The sequence below is a fragment of the Gymnoscopelus braueri genome, assembly GCF_963280865.1.
Source record: "Gymnoscopelus braueri genome assembly, chromosome: 1".
Taxonomy (NCBI): domain Eukaryota; kingdom Metazoa; phylum Chordata; class Actinopteri; order Myctophiformes; family Myctophidae; genus Gymnoscopelus; species Gymnoscopelus braueri.
The window spans coordinates 30,660,795-30,675,405 of NC_137603.1; the positions used below are offsets into that span (position 1 = coordinate 30,660,795).

At 40.7% G+C, this 14,611-nt stretch overlaps 1 protein-coding gene across 1 annotated transcript in view; it reads left to right on the top strand.

Annotated features, from left to right (window-relative positions):
- cd276 (CD276 molecule) overlaps positions 1-14,611 on the top strand; it is a 199,916-nt gene that overhangs the window by 143,873 nt on the left and 41,432 nt on the right. Inside the window, exon 7 of the mRNA XM_080437751.1 lies at positions 13,510-13,554. Coding sequence (XP_080293877.1) covers positions 13,510-13,538 — 29 coding nt within the window. The 3' untranslated portion in view covers positions 13,539-13,554. The remainder of the gene's footprint in view (positions 1-13,509; positions 13,555-14,611) is intronic.

The window sequence follows — 14,611 nt, forward strand, 5'->3', positions numbered from 1 at the left end:
TCTATTCAAACACTGACTGCACACAGTCTGGTAGCTAAGCTACCGTATAGCAGCAAGCCTGGTATAAAAAAAATAAACAAGACATTTAGTATGATTAGCTTGAGGCTTTAACCCATTAAGACCGGGAACGCATCTGTGTCATTTTAGATTGGCCATTATTTTATACTTTGGCTATTAAACAATAGCAGATATACAAGCTCATAGTGCGGCACCGAGTGCCGTGCTATGCTTGTAGATCTGCTATATATATTTTTTTATTTGTGCAAATCTTTGAATATATATATATTAAGCGAACATATTTAACTCAAATCTTTGCTTCTGGGGGGGTCCCTGGAACAAAATGTTTTGACTCTACAAATGTCTTCTAAATCCTAACAGGTTTTTTGTTGCTATATCAGTGGTTCTCAAACTTTTCCATGTCAAGGACCCCCAAAATGATAGGTTTTTGGCCGCCGACCCCCGTCAAAACATGTTGCTCCAGGGACCCCCAGAAGCAAAGATTTGAGTTAAAAATGTCGTTTCAAAAATTTATGTATTCAAAGATTTGCACAAATGTATTGTATGTACTAAAAAAATAGCAGATCTACAAGCTCATAGCGCGGCACTCGGTGCCGCGCTATGAGCTTGTAGATCTGCTATTTTTTAATAAAATGTCAAGGATGCGTTTTCCCGGATTCAATGGGTTAATACGATTCAAGCAATCATCATCAATTCATCAGGCGGTGGCCTTGGTTATAAAAGCTCTGCATGTGTGCATGTATGTGTATGGGGAGGGAGGGAGGGGAGGGGGGGTGTTTGTCAGTATTATGGAGCAGAGATTTTCCTTCAGTCTAACACAGTTCCACCTTGGCAGAACCTTGGCTTTGCATTGGAGGGGTTAATTCAACACACAGCGGAAGGAAAGAAGAAGAGACAGCCTCACATGGCGCTCTCTCTCTCTCTCTCACTCTCTCTCACCCCTCTTTTTCAGAGGCTGTTTCAAATTGCTCTTTACCGATGATGTTTTTTTTTCCTGGTGAAAGAACTGGGTCACAGACTGTAAAACCACCGTTAATACTTTGCTTGCTGCGCGCCGGTCGTCGCCACCGCGCACTGAAAATATAGCTGATCTACAAGCTCACGACACGTCACAGCGTGACACATTGTGAGCTTGTAGATCTGCTATGTTTGTTGTTGGTGCGATGCAGTGCACAAATCGAGTATAAATCAGGCAAAACGCTCTCTTCCAAGGGTTTTTGCTGCTATAAGGCCCAGATTCTCACATGGGGTCTGTTTAACTACACATGTAGTGGTCCAGGGACCACCAGGGGTCTGTGTAACACTAACTACACATGTAGGCGCCGTTTAGCGCCGAGTGCAAGGCGAATTCGGCCCCCACGATAGACTTCGCGCTTCAAGTTAAAGGAGTACTTAGTTCACTTTGTTTTTGGCGCATTCCAGAGCCAATAATTTGACGCCGGTAATGAAATTATTGGCTTAGGAATGCGACAAAAACAAAAAAATATCCACGAAATCATTGCTTCATGGGGTGTGTAATTGATAGAAAACAAGTAATTTTTTGGGTGAACTACTCCTTTAAGACCATGCTCTTCCAAGGTGGTCTTATAGCAGGCGCAGTGACAGCAGCAGCAGGTGATTCCTTGTTATTTACGGAGTGCATTGTTTGGGATTATAGGCGCCTATAGGTCCCCAGGGTTAACAATGCGTTGCACATTGATTGCACTGCACTCAGATTACTGTGTGTGTGTGTGTGTGTGTGTGTGTGTGTGTGTGTGTGTGTGTGTGTGTGTGTGTGTGTGTGTGTGTGTGTGTGTGTGTGTGTGTGTGTGTGTGTGTGTGTGTGTGTGTGTGTGTGTGTGTGGTACAGTACCCCTATAAACAACGCATTATGTTAAGATTACTACAGTCGTTTCAGGGAAGAGGTGAGGAGGTGAGAGCTGGGGGAAAAAAACATGCTTGTGAGTGTGGGGTGGGGGGGGGGGGTGTGGTTATATTTATTTTCATGTGTTTTTCTGCGAGGGAGTACAAGTACACACAGTGGTCGAAAAAGTACTCAAATGTTTTACTTACTAAAAATTTACTTGAGTAAAAGTACAAAAGTATTGGCATCAAATTATACTTAAAACATCAAAAGTAAAAGTACTAAAATGTTTGAAAATAGCAGATCTACAAGCTCACAACGCGTCGCGATGCGACGCGTTGTGAGCTTGTAGATCGGCTATTTTCAAATAGCCTAGGTTTAAAATAGGACTAAAGTGGTTAATGTATGTTTTACAATATAATAATCAAAATCTACCAAGTAACTAGTAACTAATAAAGTTTTCAAATAATTGTAGTGGAGTAAAAGTGCAATGTTTGCAAAGTAAAGGTACTGAAAATTGTAAAAAATTTAAAATACCTCAACATTTGATTTTACTTACAGTACTTGAGTAAATTTACTTAGTTACTGCATTTGTACACGAATGCTTACATCTTGCGTGTGTGCATGTACAGTATAGCGGAGGCCACTGTGACCATTATAATGTGCTTCCATGCAGCTGTGTGATTTCCTTTCTGTGTGTGTGTGTGTGTGTTTGTGCTGGGTTTGTGCTGGGTTTGCCGAGGTCGCTGCTGGCTTTGACAGCTCCGCGAGCCGAAGCTTTGAGTTGGAGGCCGGTTATAAAACACTGTTTGTTTGCAACCTCCTCTCTCTGCTTTCGACAAGTCGAAGAAGAAGAAGGGGAGCTCTCTCTCTCCTCCACTTTCCAAACGAATGAGTCCAGGTCCCCACAGTTATCAGTGGTTATTGTCCCAATCAGAGCTGTGCTTTGAAAAAAGGGGGGGGAAGGCACACAGTGCTACCGGACAGCTCATTAAACCATTACGACCGGGAACGCACCTGTGTCATAGCGCGGCACCGAGTGCCGCGCTATGAGCTTGTAGATCTGCTATTTTTGAAAAATCTTGAACATTTTGTGTAAATCTTTGAATATATAAAATGTTTTAAAAGCGAACATTTGTAACTCAAATCTTTGCTTCTGGGGTTCCCTGGAACTAAATATATTCAGATGGGGGTCCGTGGCCAAATACATAATAATTTTGGGAGGTCCTTGTCATGAAAAAGTTTGAACACCACTGATATATGGCAACATAAAAAGAAAACCTGTTACGATTTAGAAGACATTTGTAGAATCCCCAGAAGCAATAAGAGTTGAGTTACAAATGTTCTTCTTAATAATATATATATTCAAAGATTTGCACAAACTTTCACTATTTTTCAAAAATAGCAGATCTACAAGCTGCGCGGCACTCGGTGCGCTATGAGCTTGTATATCTGCTATTTTTGAACAGCCCAAAGACAACCAAAATGACACGGATGCGTTCCCGGTCTTAATGGGTTAAGATAACACACAAACATGGCCCCGACTCTCATCATCCAGGAGTTTATTAAAGTGGGCCTCATTTCGGCTCCTTTGTCTGCCTCGGGAACCTCTGCCTTTGTGGGCGCAATTGCAGCCAGATGGCAAAACAAAGCTGGCTGTCTGGGGGAGACTTAGAGACGGGCCTGAGAAGGTACAGGGCCAATAACTCAACTTCACCCAGGCTCGCCGCCCACACCCACACCCACACCGTGCACCCACACCGTGCACCCACACCGTGCACCTGGCTGGAAGCAGGTGGTTTGAGGGCAGTGCTGGAGAGTAACAGTGCATTTACTCAAGTACTGAACTTAAAGGGATAGTTCACCCCAAAAAAACTACATGGAGACTTGAATTCATGGATATTTTTCAGTTTTCGTCGCATTCTTAAGCCAATAATTTGATGACCGGCGAACCGGTTGGCAGCGGTTCCGGTAAACAGGGGAAAAAAATCTTTTTGGGGGTGAACTATCCCTTTAAGTACAGTTTTGGGGTACTTTTACTTTACTTGAGGACTTCCATTTTTTAAATATGTGTACTTATACTCCACTACACCTCAAAGGCAAATATTGTACTTTTGGCTCCATTACAATTATTTTAACCTTTTAGTTACTAGCTACTATGGAGATTTAGATTATTATTATGTATGCAAAAACATATATTAACATATTAAGCCCTGCTTCATACTTTGTGTATTCGGAAATAGACGAGCTTTTAGAATGGCTATTTTTGAAAGATTTTGACACATTTTGAAAACTTTTGAAAAGAAAAACTTGTGAAATGGGACATTCTGCATCATGAGTACATTTACTTTTGGTACTTTTGATGCTAATAATGCTGACTATAACAATGGAAAGCTGGCTGTCTGGAAGACACTTAAAGAGAGGCCTGCTTAGATACAGGGACAGTCACTCAACTTCAGCCAGTCTGCATGGGTGCCCACATGGGTGCCCACATGGGTGCCCAGTTGCCCACATGGGTGCCCACATGGGTGCCCACATGGGTGCCCACATGGGTGCCCAGTTGCCCACATGGGTGCCCACATGGGTGCCCACATGGGTGCCCAGTTGCCCACATGGGTGCCCACATGGGTGCCCACATGGGTGCCCAGATGCCCACATGGGTGCCCAGATGCCCACATGGGTGCCCACACCATGCACCTGGCTGGATCGCAGGTATGTAGGGGGCAGTGGTAGAGAGTAACTAAGTACATTTACTCAAGTACTGTGCTTAAGTAAAATTTGGGGGTACTTTTTGCTTCTACTCCACTACATCTCGGAGGCAAACATCATACTTTTGGCTCCACTACAAGTATTTGAAAACTTTAGTTACAAGTTACTTTTAGATTTGATTATTATTATTATCATTTCAATTATTATTACAAAACATACATTAGCCAATGAATCTCTATTTTGTACGATCAGCTTTTCAAAAATAGTCTATCTTGCAAGCTCATCGCATCGCAACGTTGTCGCATCGCAACGTGCTGTGAGCTTGTAGATGTGCTATTTTTGAAAAGGTTCAACACATTTTCAACAGATTTTGAGATACTTTTGCACTTTTTACTCCGGTAAAATTCTGAACGCAGGACTTTTTACTTGTAACACAGTATTTCTACATTGTGTTTTTGGCACTTTTACTTTAAGTACTCACTTCCACCGCTGGCTGGGTGTGGGATGGGTGACCCTCCGGTCTCTGTTGGAGCCAGTCTCTCTGAAACATTGATGAGACATTACACATTAGAGAAGGAAAGTCATTCTCTCAGCCTCCTCTCAGAGACATTCTTTCACCTCTCGGCTTATTAAAATCTCATGGTATTAACTTTGCCGTTCACAGAGAGGCTAAATAATTGAATCAGACCAAAGACGGAGTCAAATGAATAACTCTAATGACATTAACGCTTGAGGGAGAGCCATTCGGAGCTGTGAAGGGTATAGAGCCACCGTGGCCGAGTGGGCTGCCTGGATCTGGCTCTGCTTGCTAATAGCAAAATTAATTCCGTCGCTGATGAGGACATATTCCTGCACAAGCAAAATATCATATCGCTCACATCGCTAAAAGAAAAAGAAGGACCCACAGATATAATCGCTCTGCTTCAATTCACTGGTGCGGTGGAAATGCAGAGGAATCCTATTGTTAACACCTAAACGTGTTTATAATTACATTTGAATTCAAACGAGAAAGGCCATGCATTAAGAATTAATCGTCTTTTATGAGTTCTGGTGTTGAGTTTGAAAAGAGGCCCCATTACGGCGCTGTTTCCTTTTTTTTCTCCCACTGCCAAGCTGGGGTTAACGACTTAAACAATTAAGACCCGAGGCCGATTCTACTAAATGCCTTCTAAACCAGTAGTTCTCAAACTTTTTCGTGCCAAATACCCCCCAAATTGATATATATTTAGCCGCGGACCCCCATCTGAAAATGCTTTTTTTGCCAGGGACCCCCAGAAGAGAAAATATGTGTTCAAAATTATTAAAACTTATATTCTGTTTATTAAAGAGCTGGAGAGACAGGGAGACCCCTGTGGGAACAAACAGTCACAGGTTTAGCAATGATTAGGCTACTATTAGAATATAGTGCTTTAGTATTTTTTTTACAAAAAACATGTTTTAACCAAAACATATCACTTACCCGGGTTACAAGTGAAGTTACATAATTGCTTTTTTGCAGTTCTAGGGGAGGTAACGTGGAAGTGCCATTAATATCTGCCAAGCTAGATACCAAGTGTACAATAGGGCTTAATTGGTTAACATCTTTGTAATAATAATCTAAATCTACAAAGTAACCTAAAGCTTTCCCAATAATTGTAGTGGTGTAAAAAATACAATATGCCTCAGAGATGTAGTGGAGTAGACGTGTATAAAGTATTGAAAATACTCAAGTCAAGTAAAAGTACCGAAGAAATTGTACTGAAGTACAGTACTCGAGTAAATGCACAGTATTCAGTTACTTATCACCACTACCTCTCCCATCACCTTTCTCTGTATTTCTGACATTTGAGCTTTGTTCTCATCCGGCGACGTGGCATAAGAAGTAAAAAAAAGGCTATATCCGTAAAGTAAGGTGAGTCTTCTTTTAGACAGATTAAAGAAGTTCAGCAGAGTTTACAAGCTTAGTGAAGTAAATGTGAATTCCTCTTTCTGAAAACCCAATGTGAAAATGGGCAAAGCATTTTGACAGAAAGAAAATAATAGATGAAGCCATATTTCTTTATTTCATCATCATATCGTCTCTGTCGGGTGGAAACCTCATATGTCCAAAACTATTACTTTTCAGGATTCAAATTCAAAAACGGCAAAAGTAGCAGATCTGGAAGCTGGAAACGAAGGATATGCTACTTTTGATGCTTGTGTGTGACGCTGTAGTAATGATCGGAGAGTTGAGGATAGAATAGGGGTTTCGTATTAATAATAAAACAACTATGCAAAGTAACTAGTAACTAAAGATGTCAAACACATAGCAGTGGAGGAAAGAAGTACAATATTTGCCTCTGAGATGTAGTGGAGTAGAATTATTGTATCAAGAAATGTAAAATACTCAAGTAACAACGCCTCAAAATTGTACTTAACCCATTAAAACCGGGAACGCATCTGTGTCATTTTTAGATTTCTTTGGCTATTCAAAAATAGCAGATATACAAGCTCATAGTGCTGCACTGAGTCCCGCGCTACAAGCTTGTAGATCTGCTATTTATTTTTTTTCGTGAAAATGTGTGAAAATCTTTAAACATATATTTTTTAAAGCGAACATTTGTAAAATATTTTGTTCCAGGGACCTCCAGAAGCAAAAATTTCAGTTACAAATGTTCACTTAAAAATATATATTGAAAGATTTGCACAAATGTTCAAGCTTTTTCAAAAATAGCAGATGTACCAGCAGATGAGCTTGTAGATCTGCTATTTTTGAATAGCCAAAGCATAAAATAATGGTTATAGCTAAAAATCTAAAATGACACAGATGCAATCCCGGATTGAATGGGATAAGTACTTAAGTACCTTTTACTTAAGTAAGTAAAGGTACTTTGTTTACTCTCCACCAATGCCCCCAAGGCAGCGAGAGAGCGCACCCCGAGCGATGCTGTTTTCCGTGTCAGAAGCCACGGAGGCAACGCGGTCGGGGAGGAAGATAGAAGAAGAAGAAGGGGATGGATAGCTCTGGGAGAATTACAAAGCTCTTATCACATGCGTCATGGTGGGTGTGTACTCCACCCTGAAGCCTGTAATTACATCCCTGTAGAGCATCTCTCTCTCCCCTCCTCACACACACACCTCCCTCGCCCTATTATTCCTGCACCTCACCAGGCCCACAAACGGCCAATTTGTGAGGAGGAGAACCCGGCCCGTTATATTCCTTTCAAACGCGCTCCTCCTCTCCTCCTGTGTGCTCCGGCGTACGTCCTGCCGTTTGGGGAGGAAAGAAACACCTCATGTTGTTGTTGTTGTCGGTGGTGGAAAGTAACTACCGTAAATTTCGGACTATAAGCCGCGACTTTTTTCCCATTTTTCGACCCTGCGGTTTATATAACGGTGCGGCTTATCTATGGATTTTTACAGCTAACGGCCACTAGGGGACCTCCTAAATCTATCGATTTTACACCCGCGGCTTATAGTCCAGTGCGGCTTATATATGTACAAATCATTCAATTTAGCTGCTGCGGCTTATATTCAGGTGCGGCTTATAGTGCGAAAATTACGGTAAGTACAATTTTGAGGTGTTTTGACTTTACTTGAGTATTTCCAATATCCAATACTTTTACTTCTACTCCACTACATCTCAGAGGCAAATATTGTACTTTTACTCCACTACAATTATTTGAAAACTTTAGTTACTAGTTACTTTTATGATATAAATTATGATTATTATTAGGAAACATACATGAACCACTTAAGCCCTGTTTTATACATAGGCTATTTGAAAATAGCAGATCTACAAGCTCACAACGAGTCAATCACAGAAAAACAACAAAATGTTCAAGATCTTTCAAAAATAGCAGATCTACAAGCTCGTAGCGCGGCACTGAGTGCCGCGCTACGAGCTTATAGATCTGCTATTTTTGAAAAATTGTGAAAATGTCTGCAAATCTTTGAATATATATTTATTAAAGCGAACATTTGTAAAATATTTAGTTCCAGAGACCCTCAGAAGCAAAGATTTGAGTTACAAATGTTGTTTAAAAAATATATATGTATTCAAAATTTGCACAAATGTTCAAGATTTTTCAAAAATAGCACAAGCTTGTAGATCTGCTATTTTTGAATAGCCAAAAGTATAAATTAATGGTCATATAGCTCCAATCTAAAAGGACACAGATATGCAGGGAGCTGTGTGTCTGCCTAGTGTCTCAGACAGTTATCTGCTATAGAGGAGGGTTCAGCCCATCCTTGTCAGAGCAGAGCAGATAGAGAGCAGAAATAGCAGCTCTCTAAATCATGAGGAATAATGAGCGTTGTCACAGCTAATAAAAGCAGTCAAAGCGTATATACCCGGGGTCAATGCCCCCCCCCCCACCCCCGTACATCACAACAGGACCCCCAGACGCTTCCGGGTCGTTGACCCCACCCCGCCGCGCCTGCCACGTCTGACCCTCCATTTGAATATTTGATTAGTATAGGAAGTAAAAGGATGTTGAGGTGAGGAGGTGGGCTCATGGTACAGGAGGGCTCTCAATGATTAACCCCGTTAACTCATTCACTGCCAGAATAGATAAATAAATCATAAGACCGGGAAAGCATCTCTGTCATTTTAGATTTGAACCACTTTAACCATTGTTTTATACTTTGGCTATTCAAAAAATAGCAGATATACAAGCTCATAGTGCGGCACTTTTAACATGAACAAAACAGCGTTTCCCAAACCTTTCTTGATCAGGGCCCACTTGAAAATCTTCAAAGCGTTCGCACCCATCCGACCGCTTATATCTGCTATTCTTGAACATCACCAGTCACGACACACTGTTAGCTTGAAATTCTTTGACATCCAAATGAATTTATTTTTTAAAATTTACCCAAATCTTCCGCCTATAATAATGACGTGCCCAAAATAGGGATGTCGGGTAGAAAGCAATCTGGGAACCCATCGCCAAAAAAACAAAACAACGCCCTCTGCTGTTTTTTTCCTTTGAATTTGACTCTGGGGGGACCGCCCAATAGAATGTTGATAACAGGATGTTGGCCCGTTTGGTCAGACTTCAGCCCTACTCTTCCGGTGGGGCGCCTAGGTTTTCATTCCCACTAACAACATGTCTCCCACGGAACATGGATGTTTTAGACAACAAGCTTTTTGCTAGCGTAATTACAAGAGTTGCTCAATTACACAATATTGAACATGTAAAACCTCTTCAGCACATTTTGTTTGAAATATTTGATAGATTGGTTTGTTTCCAGTGGGAACACGTTAGAAAGCGAACTCCCGCCCACTACATTTGATTGGGTAAAGCGCGGCTTGCTTCCTGATCTAAGGCCCGCCCACTTGTATAGGCCAATGTTCACACATTCTGAATGGCCCCTCCCGACAGATGCAGTAGCGCAGCTCAGAATCTGTTCTTGAGAGATTGGGTAGGAAGTGAATAAGAGATCCGTTCCCACTCGTTCCCCCACCTTTTTGTACCATATCTACACCTGTCTTCCACCTTACCTCCACCCTCTTCTTCTGTCATGTCATCTGGGCTCTTCTGCCAACGCCTATCCATCTCACTGGCCTGATCTACACACACACAGGTTTGTGTTACTGTGCTTTTGAGCAGTGGTGTAAAGTAACTAAGTACATTTACTCAAGTACTGTACTTAAGTACACTTTTGAGGATTTTTTACTTTACTGAAGTATTTCCCATTTTCAATACTTTTACTTCTACTCCACTACATCTTAGAGGCAAATATTGTACTTTTACTCCACTACAATTATTTGACAGCTTTAGTTACTAGTTACTTTGCAGATTTAGATTATTATTACAAAAAATACATTAACCTCTTCATCCCTATATACATTTCGGCGATTTGAAAATAGCAGATCTAGAAGCTCACAATGCGCCGCTTCACAACACATGGTGAGCTTGTAGATCTGCTATTTTCAAAGGATTTTATACATCTACACTGTAGTATTGATACTTTTACTGAAGTAAAAAAATGTAGTACTTTTTCCATATATTTTAGGATTTTACGAATGCCATTTTATTTAAAAATAAAACAATTCTTCCATTTTTTTCCTCTAACCCTAAAACCGAAAATAGCCAAACTCACAATGTGTCACAGGTGCACTACACTGGCACACAACCAACTATAAATCAGGCATAACTCCCAACAGCACAACCTGACCTCTAAAATGTCTAATTCTAACCCTTACCACAACCTGTCCTAGTCTAACTCAAAAACATATATATTAACCATAAATCAACCATTTCTCTTGTGAGCACAGGGGAAAATTGTGCATACAATGTCTATTGTCTATTGATGTGGGACATTTGGCCGTCACAAGCGCACGCACACACACACACACACACACACACACACACACACACACACACACACACACACACACACACACACACACACACACACACACACACACACACACACACACACACACAGTGGTGTAAAGGAACTAAGTACATTTACTCAAGTACTGTACTTAAGTACAATTTTGAGGTACTTTTACTTTACTGGAGTATTTCAGAAGCAAATATTGTACTTTTACTCCACCACAATTATTTGAAAACCTTAGTTACTATGTAGATTTGGATTATTATTACAAAACATACATTAACCTCATCAGCCCTATGGCTATTTCGGCCATTTGAAAATAGCCGATCTACAAGCTCACAATGCGTTGTGACTTGTAGATCTGCTATTTTCAAAGGATTTGTATACATTATACATTTGAAAACTTGTGAAATGGGACAGTCTGTATAATGAGTACTTTTCTACTTTTGTTACTTTAAGTACATTTTGATACCAATGCTATTGTACTTTTACTCAAGTAAATTTTGAATTTCAGACATTTACTTGTAACAGAGTATTTCTACATTACAATATTGATACTTTTACTTTACTTAAAAAAATTGAGTACTTTTTCCACCACTGCACACACTACACACACGCACGCACGCACACACACGCACACACACACACACACACACGCACACGCACACGCACACGCACACACACACACGGAACACAGCGCCCTCCCGTCCTTTGTCTTCCCAGGGCGAGCGCTCCTTGGTTCCACATGAGCACTCAGCGGCTGTGACTAATTAAATCAAGCGCCGCCGTGCCCTCTGCTTCCTGTCCGCCATGGCAAGGTTGGCGCACGAGAGGAGAGGAGACGAGAGACCAAAGGAAAGGACACTAGTGAGGAAAGGAGAGAGAGAGAGAGAGAGGAAAGGAGTCGGAGGGGATGCGGGGGTGTGGAGTGATAACGGATAACGTAGGCGGACCACGATCACGCTCCACGCTGGTCTAGATTGCAGCCAGGGCTGCAAACTATCCATTATTGTCTTATAGCTACTATTCTATCGATTAGTTTTGCGATTCATCGAAGCGTGTTTTTTAACCCATTGAGACCTGAAGCCGATTCTACATGTCTCCTAAATCTCAACAGTATTCTGAAAAACGTATGTTTCTATATCAGTGGTGCTCTATCTTTTTCCTGTCAAGGACCCCCAAAATTATATGTATTTGGCCGCGGACCCCCATCTGAAAATATTTTGTCCCAGGGACCCCCAGAAGCAAAGATTTGAGTTAAAAATGTTCGCTTTAAAATATATATATATTCAAAGATTTGCACACATTTTCACAAATTTTCAAAAATAGCAGATCTACAAGCTCGTAGCGCGGCACTCGGTGCCGCGCTATGAGCTTGTATATCTGCTATTTTTGAATAGCCTAAAGTGTAAAATAATGCTTTTTAGCTCAAATCTAAAAATGACACAGTTCCAGCAACTTCCAGGTCTTAATGGGTTAAATATATATTAAAATATCTTTATGTATCGTTGCTGTCAGGCAGAAACCTCCTATCTCCACATTCTAACCCTACTTGATCATACTACAGCGTCACACAAAAGCACTTCGCACCACGTTTCGAGCTTGTAGATCTGCTACTTTTGTTGCTTTTGAATTTGAATCCTGAAAAGTAACTGCTTTGGACATAATGAGGTTTCCACCCGACAGAGACGACATACTGTATTATCAACGGATCAATGAACCACTTAAAAACAATGCGCAGCGGTGTCGTGCAAAGATTGTGAAAATTGCTTCACAACGAGTTGTGAGTTTATAGATCAGCTATTTTCACAATTGTTTTATTTTTTACTAAATACAAATATTTTTGCCAATAATGACATGCATGCCCAAAATAGGGATTGATTATCAATTGATTTGTTTCGATTTGTCTGATTAACGGTTGCACCTCTAACATCAGCTGTTGAAAACATACTTGTATACCAATATGAGTGACTGATATACTAACTTTTACTGGACTGCCTGGAGCACAGTACGACTAGTTCACTCAGACAACTCTTAAGCCCCTTACACACCGGGGCGATTTCTTTCATGAGAATAATACGTTTTCTTTTAAACCCTTATAAAGTCAATGCAAGCTTCCATGGAGCGAAAAAGCGAAAAAGCAAAGCGAAAAAGCGTCTTTTAATTATTCGGAAAGAGTCAGAATTTTGCGTATATTCGCATAATCGCCGGTGTGTAATGACCTTTAGGTTGACATAAATATATATTTTTAGCATAAATGTGATTTTCGAGCATAAATATTTGTACGCATATTTGGCGTCAAGGCTCTGTCTCAATTCACTCATTCCCTGATAGCATGAAAATATCATAATAAACAAATGATCTGCCAAATAGCTCATTACAGGGAATGAAATAGCAAAAGACCCCCTAAGGGAATCATTTATAAACAGAGACGGCAGGTGGATGCTGGGGTGGTGGTGGGAGCGCAAAAATAATTCGTAGACCTTTTGCTATGTATTTCCCATCCAACGGTGTGTATACCTGAGTAGTTCGTATGTTTTTCACCTTGGAAGGTGAAAAACGTCATCTCAACCGCTGACAGGGCTTTGTCAATGATCCATTCATCTCATGTGTTCCTCTCAATCTGTTTCTTTCAGCCAATGCCATGACACCGCTGAAGAGCTAAGACCAACGGAACAAAGGTGAGCATTGTGCATGCATATGTATCAACATACTGGACATCAGTGGTGTAAAGTAACTAAGTACGTTTACTCAAGTACTGTACTAAGTACAAATGTTGAGGTATTGTTTACTTTACAAGAGTACTTCCAATGTTTCGTACTTTTACTTCTACTCCACTACATCTCAGAGGCAAATGTTGTACTTTTCCTCCACTACAATTATCTGAGAACTTTAGTTACTAGTTAATTTGTAGATTTTGATTGTTTTACGATTACAACATACATGTTAACCACTTCAGCCCTAAATACATTTCGGCTGTTTGAAAATAGCCGATCTACAAGCTCACAATGCGTTGCGATGCGAAACATTGTGAGCTTGTAGATCTGCTATTTCCAAAAGATTTGTATACCCTTGAAACCTGTGAAATGGGACATTCTGCATAATGGTACTTTTACTTTTGGTCCTTTAAGTACATTTTGATGCCAATACATTTGTACTTTTACTCAAGTAAATTTAGAATTATGGACTTTTTTTTTACTTAACCGAGTATTTCTACATGATGGTGGTATTGATACTTTTACTTAAGTAAAACATTTGAGTACTTCCTCCACCACTGCTGGACACACCTCCCAAGGCCTATTGTCAGGGGCGGCCTTTCCTATGTTTCACCCGTTTCAATTGAAACGGGCCCCGAACCTCAGGGGGCCCCCGAATTTTCTTGGAAAGAAAAAAAATGATTCAATTATTATTTTTTATTTTTTTTAAATACAATTTTAGATTTTTTCGCAAACAAAATCCGCAAATTCCGCAAACAAAATCGGGGTGACCGTGTTTTGGGGCGTGTTTTTTTTTTTTTTTTTGGGGGGTGGGGGGGTGCATAGGGGGCCACATATTAGCTCTTGAAACGGGCCCCCAGATCACTCACTAAGGCCGCCCCTGCCTATTGTAATGTGATAGACCCCCCCAAAACCTCCTGTAGCCCAGTGCTTCTCAAAGTGGGGTCCAGAGACCCCCAGGGGTCCTTGAGGGGGGACCTCAGCTAAATTAGTTAATATAAATTAGTATCAAAATCTGTTT